Raw genomic sequence first — 14,677 nt, 5'->3', positions numbered from 1 at the left:
ATATACCTTATTTAGATTGGAATAACTTTTAAGTAAGAACATAATTTTCACACATCATTTATGAAATATTATTTTTGTTTCTTTAAAAGATTTTATAATATATAAACTAGAATCTGTAAAAAATTCCCTTCTGCTGAAATACATGATACACACACCCACAAACACACACATATGCACTTACATATACACACAAACACCCATACTTTATAGTAATTTTAACTTTATAGTAATACATATGTTACCCATGGAGTCTCAGAAACCTGACTACTCTTTCTAGATATTATCAGAGACTGTGACTTGACTCACCTACATTAAGAAAGTTTGCCTTACCTGTAAATACTTTAAAAAAATTATTCACCTAAATTATGAAAACTTGACTCAACCATACATTGACTCATTGTCAAAACATGGGCAAATGCTATCATAAAATATTGACATTACAGGAAAAGTTTCTGGAGAAAAAATACCTGATGTGGAGTTTAAATATATTCATATTTATTCACAAAATATAAAAACATGGTGTTCCAAATGAATAACACCACTTCTATCCTCAGGGGTTTTGACTTAGCAGGAGGATGACCTTGCAAATGAAAGTGCTTTAGTATGTACTGAACAAATCTGAAATGCATTTATCCTGGAATTCCATACCAGAGCCTCAGAATTTACAATCATGAAAAAAGCCAGGAAGGACAGATAATTGTGTAAGGATTTCTTGAAAGGGATAGTTCAGTATATATTTTTCTCCAGACAAAAATCCAACCTTATACATATTACAAAAAATGAAAATAAAATTAATTGGTAAAAATGTATAATTGTTGTCAAGTTTTAGAGGACACAAAAATATTTTATATGACCTGTGAAAATCATTTATTCTTTTCTTTATGGGTTTTGTAATTCATAAGATGTTTTTCTAAAGCCATGATCTAAAACAGAGTAAGTGAATACTCTCATCTAATATTAAACAGATTTAGTCTAATCTTAACCAAATTTAATCTCTGTCGATATGTTTGACTCTGGATACATGATATGTCTGTAGCCTAAATATATAAAATTATATCTATCTATCTATCTATCTATCTATCTATCTATCTATCTATCTATCTATCTATCTATCTATCTATCATTTTTACCAGTCCTGAGGCATGAACTCTGGTCATGGACACTGTCCCTGGGCTTCTTTTGCTCAAAGTGAGCACTCTACCACTTGAGGCACAGCACCACTTCTGGTTTTTTAGACTAGTTTGTTGGAGAAAACAGTTTCACAGAATCATTGGGTAAATGGGGCAAATGCCCAGAAGTATGATTTCTGGGGCATAGGGAAGCTCTATTTGTAGTCTTTGGAGGAAACTCCATACTGCTTTCCAGACTGGTTGAGCAAGTTTATACTCCCACCAACAGTACTGTAGGGTTCTCTTTTGACCACATCTCCTCCAGCATCTGTTGTTATTAGATTTCTTGATTATAGCCATGCTAACATATATTGCATATATTTATATGCAATAGAATTCTATGCTTCTATCAGAAATAATGACACCTCTCCATTTGTTAGGAAATGGAAAGACTTAGAAAAAAAAACATATTAAGTGAAGTAAGCCAGACTGAAAGAAATATAGGTCTCATGGTTTTCCTTATTTGCAATAATTAGTACATATCTAGGATAATTTTATCAGATGAGCAAAAAAGGTCAAAAGCTATATAGATATGATCACATAAGATAATGCTAAGTACAATGAACCCCAAGATGTGGACACAAAAGGATTTTCTTTGCTGTTGTTTTTAAAGTACTCTGCATTCTTTATGTTTTGTTTTTTGGTATGTTTTTCCCCCTATGGTATATCCCCTGTTGTCAGTGTATTTGATTTTGCATCTAGTATATACATTTATCTAATTTGGGAAGGAGAAAGGGAATAGCCAAATGCTGAAACACAACACAGGGTGGCCCATTGCAACAATGATATTCACACTATATTTTAACTGAACTTTACAACTTAGAGGGGTCGGAAACAGAGGAAGGGGGAGGAGGGAAGGGATAGTGACAGAAAAACAGAGGAGGGGATAACAATGCTCAACAAGAAATTGACTCATTACCTCACTCATGTAACTGTAACCCTTCAGTACATCATCTTTTCTTCTTATTATTATTGTGAAAATACTATACAGAGGGGTTACAATTACATGGGCAAGATAGTGAGTACATTTCTTATCAAACATTGTTGCCTCCTCCTTTGTTTCCCTATACCATCCCTTCCCCTCTCCACCCCACCCCCATACCAGTACAGCAGTTTTATAATAAAATAAAAATTAAAAAAATAGATTTTCAGGGACTTCCAGCTCCATTCTCAAATCTCATACTCCTGAGTAGCTAAGATTACAGACTTGAGCCACCAGTGCCTGGAAGTTTTATTTTTTGTGAACTTTCCCACACTCAGAAATATATGAGAATCCATAAAATGTAATATTGTACAAAAGTAATAGACATTTAATTATAAATAGATCACCTCCCAAAAATTGGCATGTCAAAATATACTATAACCTGAGATAATCTTGACATTGTTGGAGGAAGTGCTCTCCCTGTTCAGTATATGTGTTGCTCATACACAGCAGGTTAATCTCTGAAGGCATGAGGAATTCAAAAGTACAACTCACACCAAGGTAGTTCAATGAAGGTGCTGGATTAACATAAAAGAGGAGATGTCCGGTTCAATTCACTTTCATTCTTTCCAGTTGTCTCATATCACAAAATTGCATGATGGGTACAGGTGGCTTCTCTAATACTATAATTTTCTGAGTTTTGGTAAGTGTTACAGTAGAATTATTTCAAACTAGAATTTAAAAACATTGTTTAAAAACATTATTCCTGTTTTAGTTAGATTTCCATTTGGTGGTAAGGTCTGTCCTTGCTATCGGAGGGTTTGTATTATTAAGTATGCTCAGAGTGGCTTACTGGTGACTGTTTATAGTTAAAGTAGACTGGCTTAGACAGTTTATTACTTCTATGAAAGTGTCCATACATGAATGTACCTTAATGTTTCTATTCGTGCTTCCAGTCACTCACTGTGAGTTAAATTATAATAGCTTTAAAAACTATTAAACTATGTTATGGTTGACTTCTGTGTATTCCATATATTTTAGAACATTTTTAACTGCTGTTTTTAGTTGTTTTTTAGGTTTTTTTTGTTGTTGGTTTTTCTTGTGCTGTTGCAAACTATAGCAAGTCAAAGAATCTATGTTGAGAACAATGGTTGTATGTAATGTGCAGGAGCCAAATTCCACACATTAAGGTATCTGGTTATCCATGAACTATGCTGGTAGCAATGTAAAAGGTACTTACATTCACTGAGCCTTCTATCTTTAGCTAGAAAGCAGAAATTATATAGAATACCAATCACAGGCATTTATAATGTGAATTGATATACTGTACCTAAAGTTCACCTAAGTCAGCATAATGCCTGGCACATTATGTGCATTAATTACTACCATTTATTTCTACTATGAAACATCTTCAAATTCCCTGGATCAGAAAAGTTCTGGCTAAATACTTTCATGGGTTGATTAATTTATTCAAAGAAATAAGTGGTATAAATATACAAGGATCAAATTTAATTGTATGTGTAAAACATTGTAAGGAAACAGATGAAACAAATAGTGCCCCATGTTATAGGCCATGCTGATAGAACAAAGGAATTTTTAAACTTCCCTCTACAAAGTTGTTGACCTGACACTCCCTTGAAATTTATTTTCTGTGTAATTTTTCAATTATTTTTTCATAAAGCTGACCTTTACATAATATATTTTTAATTTTAGTAAATTTCTGAGGAGCCCAGCAGCAATTCTGTTTTAAGACATTCCCAAAAAGAACAAGGTGAATCTCGAAAGGAAAATATGTGCAATCATTTGATTGTATTTTGTTCTTCATTTTCATTTCTTTTCTAACCAAGGGAAATGTACTTTAGTCAAAAAATCTAATTGAATTATCAGAACATGATGGTCATAAAGTATTTTCAAATTTCTTTTAGTGACCTGTGGCTGTGTGATTCAATAAATAGCCAGTCTATGTGTGTGTGTGTGTGTGTGTGTGTGTGTGACAGAGAGAGAGAGAGAGAGAGAGAGAGAGAGAGAGAGAGAGAGGCAGGAAAGGAGGGAGAGAGGGAGGGAGGGAGAGAGATAAAAGTTTGGCCATATCAATTATGTGATTTTTTTATGTTTCATTTTTGGTTTATTGATTATTTATTTTTTTGATAATTCTTATTCTCTTTAATTAGTGTTACAAAGGAGTTGCCATTCACCACAGCAGTTTATGAATACAGCGGATCATGATCAATTTTACCCCTTTCAGTATTTACATCCACCCCTCCCAAACCATCTCTTCCCTTACTGTTTTGAATTTTTAGGTTATGAATAGAATTTTTGCCATCCAACAAAGTAGTTTATATATGTACAATGCATCTTAATCTGTGTCATAATTTCAAAATCTTCACCCCCCCCTTGACCTAACACTTTTTCAATTCTGTGGTACATACAGTGAATTCTTTTCTGTTAATTATGTAATTTTGTGCACTACAAGGACCTCACTGATGTAGACAGTTGTTTCAAAGACTATTCTGAAGCAGCAGCCATAGTAAGATACAGTATGAAAATAATTAAGCTTATTTCCACTACTTCTAGGATACTTACAAAGCAAAACTCTCCACTATTGTGGAAAAGTATAAGTATTAGAAATATCCACATAAAGCTTCTAACTTTGATATACACATACAATTGTTAGCAGAAATAGCTGAATAATAGTTATATAACAACCCATGGTCTACTTGATTAGATGATATATTTGACTTTTTTGTGCATTTTTTATCTTTAAGTAATTGTGTAAACAGTTGCAATTCCAAAAAGCAGTATATGAGTACAGTGAATCTTGACCAATATCATCCCTTTCATCATAAAGTTAACAGTTTGTCTATGATTTGGGTGAACTCAAAGGATAAAAATATCAAATATCTCAGTATTTGATTAAAACATAATCTAATAAATATTTTGATTATGGATATGATATTATGCATTTAATACTTGTACTTTTTTGGCTGGGGGAAGAGAATTGGCAGTTTGAGGGCAGCAAGAACTACATAATTAGACATGGCATAAAGAAAAAGTAGTCATTATATTCAACATGCATTATGTAAACATTTAATTATATACTTGATGGTATGAATGGGAAGAGGGAAACCAGGGAATAATGACAGAAAGGGTGATACATTACACTAATAATCTGACTTATGGAATTGTAAGCTGTTTGAACAACTGCTTAATAATGCACTTAAAAATATACCATTCTGCTTATTAATTTACCTGTTGAGGAACATCATGGCTGCTTCCATTTTTGACAATCATGAATAAAGCTGCTATCCATTTTCAAGTATTGTTTTTGTGTCAACCCAAATTTTCCCACTCATCTGAGTAAGTAAACTGTGTTTTCAGAACAGTATGCAAGACTTTTTAAAAAATGTTATTTAATTGTAAAGATGCTGTATGGAAGGGTTAGCTTTACATGAATAAGATAATGAGTACATTTCTTGTCAAACATTGTTACCTGCTCCTTTTTTTCCCAACTATCCCTTCTCTCCCCCACCTCCCTCACTCGTGCCCACCCCCTTTTGCCCTCCCACCGCCGACTTTGTGAATTCATTTCCAACATAGTATCTTGTGATATCATTGTTGCAATAGGTCATCCTATGTGGCAAGATTTTTTTCTTTCTCTCTCCCTCCTATCCTTCCTCTCTCCTTCCTTCCTTCCTTTTTTCCTTCCTTTCTTCATTTCTCAGTTTTTAATTTAAATTTTATTTTAAAGTTGATGTACTTTTAAAAAAGAAATGAACCCATCTGAATTATTAAAAAACAACAACAAAGATTTGATTATAATAAATGAAAATAAATTTAATGTAGTTTTACTTTCATATTGGCATTTATAACAAATATATTAAAATAATAATTGAAAATGTACATATTCTCTAATTTTTTTTAGTAAAACCAATATTAACATTAAAACTTCAGTTGGAGATCTTATTGCTTTGGTAAAATATGCAGTTCACCTAAATTAAATACTATTAAGGAGAAATAATTTTTAAAATGTTACAATAAGTGATATCACTTTATGTCTGTTCTGAATTTATTTATTTTTGTTTCAAATTATTGGTCCTGGAGTTTAAAGTTTGTGCCTTATACTTACTTGGCTTGTATTCTACCACTTGCTGTATAACTCTAACCTAGTTTTTGTTCTGATTGTTTTGAAGAAAATTTGCTCTCTTTTCTGTCTTGGCTTGCTTTGAACTAAGATCCTTTGGATCTAAGACTTCTAAATAACTGGGATTATAATTGTAAGACATAGGAACCTGGCTTCTTCCTTTTTATCTTGATTAAAACAGTGAAAATTCAGTATCCACACAAAAGGACAACATTTATTATTTTTTTTTAATTTTTATTTATTGGGTCCGGTCGTGGGGCCTGAACTCTGGGCCTGGGCACTGTACCTCAGCTCTTCATCTCAAGGCTAGTGCTCTACCACTTGAGCCAGAGAGCCACTTCTGGCTTTTTTCTTTTGCTTATGTGGTCCTGAGGAATCGAACCCAGGGCCCCATGCATGCAAGGCAAGCGCTCTATCACTGAGCCACCTTCCCAGCCCCCAAAAGGATAACATTTATATATTGGAGCTTACCTCTTACGATACTGAATTGGGAAAGATTCTAGTCATATAGACAATATGATTTACAGAAGTGAGACACTTCAGGCAAAAGGATTAATTTGTTCTCTTATTTATTTTGATTTATTTTGATTTTTTTAATTGTGAAAATACCATATAGAGGGATTACAATTACATGGGCAAGGTAATGAGTGCATTTCTTATCAAGCATTGTTGCCTCCTCCTTTGTTTCCCCTTCCCATCCCTTCCCATCCCCTCCCCAACCCCCTCCTCCCCAGCCAAAGTTGTAAAGTTCTTTTTCGACATTTTGTCTGTCACGGGATTAGAACTCTGGGCCACAGCCCTTCAGCTCAAGGGGAGCGCTCTATGACTTTAGCCACAGCACCACTTCTGGTTTTCTGGTGGTTAATTAGAGATAAAATCTCACGGATTTTCCTTCCAGGGCTGGCTTTGAACCATGATCCTCGTATCTTAGCCTCCTGAGGAGCGAGGATCATAGTCGTGAACCACTGCCATCTCTGCTCTAACTTATTTCTTTAGCCACTTTCACTTTAAGTAAAGTTAATTCCTCTTGGAGAGTTTCTGTTGGTTGTCATTTTACAGTATCCAGCAAGATGTTTGGAGAAATGGAGGACTTAAAGGATTAATATTTTAATTGATCTTTAAGACACTATATTTTGTTTGCTTTAGTAATCTAGCACATATGACAGACTTAAATCAGTTTAGACTCTATGACCTTTCCTTCCATTTCCATTATTTTCCATACAACCATTAAGCAAATAAAAGCTAATGACTAAGTCTTTATGAGAGAGGTTTGTATCCTGGATTGTACATTTAAGACTGTGCATCAAGCACTTTTGCCTCCTCCTTTGCTTCATAAGAAATCTACTCATTACCTTGCTCATGTAATTGTAACCCCTCTGTAGGGTATTTTCACAATAAAAAAACTTATTATTTAGGAAAAAAGATTGAGCATAAAAAAATTTAAAATTGAATAAACATCTATATATGTTCACCTCACTCAGAGCACAAAATTAATAACTACTGTTATAACTCTAAACTAATCATTATATTTTGAATGGGAGCATTAATATCTATAAAGTGATAGTCTTCTCATAATACTATACTACTTGAATATACTATACTATAATACTATACTATAAAATAAAAATACTATACTACTTGAAGCCTTACACTTATTTAAGACATAGAAACCAAATTTATTTAAAGTGGACTTAAAAGTTTTACTAGTAAGCCCTGTGTCAGGGGCTCAAGCCTGTAATCTTAGCTACTCAGGAGGCTGAGATCTGAGGATTGCAGTTCAAAGTCAGCCCAGGCAGGAAAGTCCAAGAGACTTATCTCCAATAAACCACCAGAAAACTGGAAAAAAAAAGTTCTACTAATGTTGGTTTTTAAAAAATATGTTTCACTTTTAATTATCAATTACATGCAACCTAATCGTATATGCATGGTAGTAAACAAATCTGAAAATGTAAAGGGTAGAAAGTTCTCTAAGGAAATCAGCATCCCAAAAGATACTTGAATAGAATTTTATGCTAAAAGAAACAAAGAAAGAATAGAAAGAAAAAAGAAAAGAAAAGAAAAGAAAAAAAGAGAAAGAAATCTCAAACTAAAACATAGATACTTTCTCTTTTTTCCAAATGTATGTGTTGGGAAATTTATTTTTTAAACTCCTCATCTGCTTCAGTGATTTTAGCTCTATAAATGTTTAATTATTATTCTTTTAACTTGCTATGAGAAGTGTGCAATCAGAATTATGTGTAGGCAGAGAATATTATTTTGTAGTTTTAGAGAATAAAATGTACTTGGCCCCAAATGAGAAAGCAGTCAGACAAAGATAAAGTTTTTCAAACAAAAATATCACAGAATATTAAATTCTCAATTTGGTGTCTTTTTTTAAACTCAACTACTACATCAATAAATCTTTCTTATTAAAATGAATTGTGCTCTTTTTGAATTCAATTTTAATCTCACCCGACAAAAGCAATTTGCTCTCATGGCTCTTTCTGCAGATCTATCTAGAGTTGGCATGCCTCCTGACTTATTGTTTGGGCTCCTTACTAGCTTTGTGCAACTAAATTTAATCCCATGGTTTTCTGTTTTTGTGAAAAGAGAAAAAGATTTTCTCTTTTTAACGGAATGTCAACAAATAAGTTCACATCTTTTTGTCAGACAATCAATGCATGTACAAAGTTATTGAATTCAAGTGAAACCTGAAAATAAAAGCATGTGTTCTCTTCACATAGACTACATAGATATTCACATACAAGTTTCTCATTACTTTTTATTAAAGTTTAAAAAAGATATCCTGGTTCCATTCATATAGCCAGGCTTTCTTTCTGGGCTCTCTTGGAATGAATAATTTTCAATAAAATATATGCTTTCTTTCTTTTTCTCCTTTTCTAGTGGATATACATACACACAAAAACAAATGTCACAAAAAATGAAAAAGACTTAATTATGCAAAATAAACAGATCAAAGAAAACCACATATTACTTTACCACAAAAAGCATTCATATAGACCTGTACAGAATATAACACATTAAATTAGCAGCAGCTTCTTCATGTAAACAAATATTTTCCCACATTATCATTTAAACATTTATTTTCATGACTGTTGAAAAATTTTAGAAAACCTAAATAATATATTGTGAAAATGTCTAACATATAATGTTGATTTTAAAATGTTTAATAATAATTTTTCTTTTACTTTATCTTTTCTTTGTAAACTAACCATTTGGGGCAAAACAAGTATAATATGAAAAATAACAAAAAAATATTAAAAAATGTAATGTTTTATTACTTCCCTCATAGGCAAGTACTAGCTAACTAATGGACAAGGTATGATATGGCCATTTCTTTTATAGAATTAGAGAAATTTGAAGGTCCTCTGGTTCATGATAGATTTTGAGAAAGAGAATTGAACAGTCCTTAACATATCAATAGTATGTCCAGATTTATTGGCAATAGGCCAGGAACATTGTGAGGATGAGTGCCATGCTGATCCACAGTTATCTAAGGTTGGGGTGGGGCCAGCTTTCAGAAAAAATAAAATAAAAAAAAACAAATAGAAAAACAAAAAAATGAACACCTAACATTGGGTACATGCCATGAACAATAAAATCCAGTAACAAATCTATGGGGGTTAAAGTAGCAGTTAGATAAATAACATTCTTGTTTCATTAAAAAAAAAAAGAAGGAAAGAAAGAAAAAAAAGGCAAACAAACAAAAAACCTATTAAGTTTGCAGAATGAAGTATCTCTGTGCCTGCTAACCGATTATGCCACTGGAGCTCCTCTGTAGGAAATCTTGATTCAGGAAGTCTCATGTTTCAGCAGTAATTTGAAACTAGCCTGCATCAAACAAGATGGAGATTTGGCCATCTCTGGAAGCAGGCACTCCAAAATGAGAGGAGATGCTCCAAGAACAGGCCAGCATACCCATCTGTGCAGGTCGGATCAAGCATCCAGAAAAGATCACCAGCCATCTAGGTAATGTATAGATAGATACAAGGCTATTTTTCTTACCTAGATGCTAATGTAAAGGACTATGATCACTATTTCCTAAATATTTCAGAAGAGATCTGGGATAGTACATGGTGGAAATTCTAGTCTCCTAGCATTTTCCTTCATCAAAAACATCCTCATCCCAGTGTAGAAATTACACCCTTGATTCATAGCCACACAGCAGTGTAGAAGAGCTGCAGAATATTCATATCATTCATTTGCTAGTAAAAATAGACTCGTCACATGTAGTTACATCCAGGAAACACTGACATAAAACACTAAACACATGACATAACAAAATGCTTGTTTTCCCAGATAGAGAATTTAGTTGTTTCATCCATTCTTCAGTTTAATAGCATAGGATTGTTCCTTCAGAATTCCTTAAACTTGTGGAATATCTTTAAATCCTAAAAGTATCATTTTTTAAATGGCATAGTAAGCATCAGTTGATGTCACTTTCCAAAAAACTAAATTGATAAATAACTAAATTGAAACATTATGATATATTGCTATAATGTAGAAACCAATATTGAAGTTTCTTTCTTCAGGATCATCTCAAGCCTTTCCCCATGAATGTAATGCAGCTTATTACTGAGTACGCGTGAAGAGTTCTTCCACTCCCTGCTGTCCTGTCTGCATCAGTACTTCTAGCAAAGTGGCTGAGAACAAGTTGCACATAGTATTTTGTACTTACTTTGCTGATAATTTTAAGACTTAACCTTTAGTAGAGAAATGAATTAATAATGGGTATATATTAATATACAAAACACAGGCAAATACTAAACTTCAGATTAAGTTAGAAAATATTATATCACTTGTGTATTTAGAAAAAATCCAATAAACTTTTAGTTAATAGATGCATGTTCATAAAATAAAAAGTTTTAGAAAATAAATATATGATGCACATGACATTTGGACAGAAAGTGAAATCAAAGAGCTAAGGTCAAAGTGTTACTGTAGAAATCTCAACTTTTAAAGAGATACCTTGTTTAAAATAGTAAAATCTGCTAAAAATTGCCCTTGGTATAAATATATAGCTTTCTATTTGGGTCTGTATATTGAAAATAGTTTATCATTTGAAATACACTTGCTGTCTCTTTACAAAAATATCTTATAGATTGTTTTATTTTTGGTTTACTGAACACAAAGCATTAGGTGCTAGATAGCACTCCATTACTGATCTATATCACCAGCACTATGCAGTATTTTCTTATGACAAGTGTCCTCTGACACAAAGTTGTTGGTTACACATTCAAAAGTAAATAAAAGCATATGATGATTGCTTCTATAGTTTGGTTTAAATATGTTCAAGTGTCAAGTTGGAAAAATTAGGCCATGGAAATACAAAGCTCATGTAGGAGGTAAAATTTCCTTTTATAAGGCATAGTTGGTATGTTTATAGCTAGGAAACGAATTAAAAACAGCCTAACAGCAGGTTATGCAATTTTGAAAAAATGTAATCTATCAAACCAGTTATATCATGCCAAAACATAGAGCAAAAAACTACATACAAAAAAAATCTCTCAAAGTTATTAAGTCTTTATTCTACTTTGCTTTAATTTAAAAAATGGAAAAGAAAATAGAGCAATGTAGATGATATAATAATAATCTAATAAAATCCTTAATAATTGCTATGGAAATTCTTAAATGGCAATTTGATATTTTTGAATGCATTATAAAATTAATTTCAGGGCTAGCAGGAGAAAAACAAAGGAAGAGATAACAATGTTTGACAAGAAATATACTCATTGGAAGTGGCGCTGTGGCTCAAGAAGTAGCATGCTTGCCTTGGGCTGAAGAGCTGAGGAATAGTGCCCAAGCCTAGAGTTCAAGGCCATGACCAACAAAAAATAAGAAGAAATATACTCATTACCTTACTCATGTAACTGTACCCCTCTTTACAGCATCTTTACAATAAAATTAAATTAAAAAATTAAATTTCATAAAGTGGAAAGTGGTAGTTTTATTTTTAATAAGGTGTCATGGTTGGGTCCATGTTTCAAAAAAAATACATAGAAGATAATAGTAGGTAAACAACTTAAGGACATATTGCCAATGATTACACATGTACCTCATATATGTTGTTCAGTATAAATGAACTTTCAGAAATCTTAAGGATTTTTCAATATTTTCATTTACTTTGTTAAAAGTACAGGAAGTGAACTGTGGAATCAAACTAATTGCATTTAAATAATTCTGCATATGAAGAATGAAAATTCTATATTATTATTTGTAAAAAGTTTGTTTTTTTAATAATCCATTACTAAGTTAAATGCTTTATCAACTCTATTAATATTGCATTGGTATATCTGCCTACACAATTGGCTTAATTAATATTTAATATATATGTTGACAATGTTAATCACATACAAGAATTTCTCTTTATTCCTATGTCACTATTAATATTTTCTAAGTAGATTATAAACATTCACTTAAATGAATATGTCTGTTTCCCAAATACTTATTATTATTATTCCTACTAGTACTGCAATTTATTTAGAGTAAAAAATGTCTTACTTGTCCATGAAGAACTTTGGGTTACATTAAGCAATCCCCCAACTCCCATCTTAACTGTAGGTACTGTATGAAATAGCTGACCTAAGTTTGTTATGACACAGTGAGCACCTAGACCAACCTTCCCAAGTAAAGCCTCAGTTTTGTCTGAATTGTGTTCAGAATTGTTTGGCTGTGGCCAACACAGATAACACAAAGATGAATAAACTCTCACCACAGTTGGCTTCATCAGATGCATCAGCGCAGTCAGGATCCTCATCACAAACCCACAGTTTGGAAATGCAATGTTTGGTAGTTTTACATTGGAAATAGTCTGGAGAACAGCTGTTTTCAGCTTAAGTAGAAAATGCCTGTTAATATGTAGCTTTGAAGAACAAATATTTTATTTACAAAAGCAAAAACTAAAATATTTAAGATAGTTTAATCAATAGAGAATTGAAGTTAAGGAATATTAACATTTTATTAGTTGTAAAGAAATGTTGATATACCTGATATCCTTTCCACTAGAAAAAAAGAAAATATATTTCTCCAATGATACATTAATAACTATGAGAGGTAAACATCTACTGATTAGATATTTGGGAATTAATACTTAAAGAATTAATGTTTTTGCAAAATATTTTTTCTAAATATGTTTAAGATTTTTATGTATGTATTCCTAAGGACAGAAAGACAAAAATTGGAATTGATTGTGTAAATGCAGATTTAAAAGCATGAAACTTAATCAAAATCTGGGCATTGGGTTAACTTTTTGAGGAAAGGGGTGAACATCTCATTTGGACTATAAACGCACCACAAACCCTAGTCAGTTTATGGATCACCTTCTAGAATGGCAAAACATAAAGAACTAGTGCAGGCTTTATTCTCAATGCATCCTCTTAATCAAATTGCTGGATGACTGCACATTATTTACTGATAAAAGTTTTAGGGGAATAAAATAAAGCTCCAGCAATACCAAAACACTGAGAGTCATTTTGTTGAAAGCCTGAAAATTGACAGGCGCTTAATCTTTTAGCTGTGACTCAACCCTGTGTTTGAAATTGTGAATGAGTATGAATGTGTAAATATATGTGCACATACATTCACGAATGTCTGTTTACATGCATTTATGCTTAGTGTATACATTTTTTGCTACCATTTTAAAGAAATACAGATTTTGGAAAGAGATGGAAGCTAAATGAACAAAACTAAAATATTTTATTTTTACACTTCCATGTGGCTTTTAAATTTTACTAAATGGAGTACTGCTTATAGTTTTTGATATGTATTTTTGTGAAATTATTTTGCTAGATGTTGTTTCTCATCAAATTTTCAGTAAATATTTATGAGGAAAATGCAAGCAAAAATTATTTCAAGTAAGAAATGAATCAATGGAAATTACCCATACCTAATTAATACCATCACATTAAATCAATTTGTAGAAAGAAAATCCCACAATTAACTGCAATGTTGTTCATGATGATTCTCATAAGGATGAAGTAGGTGAATACAATTTTTTTTCATGTTTGTGATAATCCAAAGTTAGCCTTTAAATAAGGATCCTCCATGTTTTAATTTTCTTACATATTTGCATAGCCCTTTAAAAAAGCCCATCCTAATTTACATCTATTAATCATGGCTAGCCATCATTCTCACCTTTTTCTTCTTCATTTATCATTCTGAGATAAGTAATATTTTTATGTCAGGTTCCATTGGAGTCAAAAGGAAGAAAAAAACAATGTTCTGAGTAACTTACGGCAGTCTCGTTCATCTTCTTCATCACCACAATCATCTTGTCCATTACAACGAAGGTTTACTGGAATACATTTCTGGTTCTTAGTACACTTGAACTGACCAGACAGGCAGACATGCGTATCTTAAAGAAGAGAACCAGAAAGAGTAAATAATCACATACATATGTCTGAATATACCACAGTAAACAGTTCCTTAACCAGGAATTTAATCACC

General features: G+C 32.3%; 1 protein-coding gene across 1 annotated transcript in view; it reads right to left on the bottom strand.

Moving 5' to 3' along the window:
- Positions 1-14,677, bottom strand: part of Lrp1b (low density lipoprotein receptor-related protein 1B) — a 1,500,426-nt gene that overhangs the window by 184,220 nt on the left and 1,301,529 nt on the right. The window contains exons 64-65 of the mRNA XM_013030060.1: positions 14,466-14,585; positions 12,945-13,064 (exon numbers count right to left, since the gene is read on the bottom strand). Coding sequence (XP_012885514.1) covers positions 12,945-13,064; positions 14,466-14,585 — 240 coding nt within the window. The remainder of the gene's footprint in view (positions 1-12,944; positions 13,065-14,465; positions 14,586-14,677) is intronic.

This window comes from Dipodomys ordii, unplaced genomic scaffold (genome assembly GCF_000151885.1).
Source record: "Dipodomys ordii isolate 6190 unplaced genomic scaffold, Dord_2.0 Scaffold126, whole genome shotgun sequence".
NCBI lineage: Eukaryota > Metazoa > Chordata > Mammalia > Rodentia > Heteromyidae > Dipodomys > Dipodomys ordii.
This window is presented reverse-complemented; position numbering and strand designations above follow the sequence as displayed.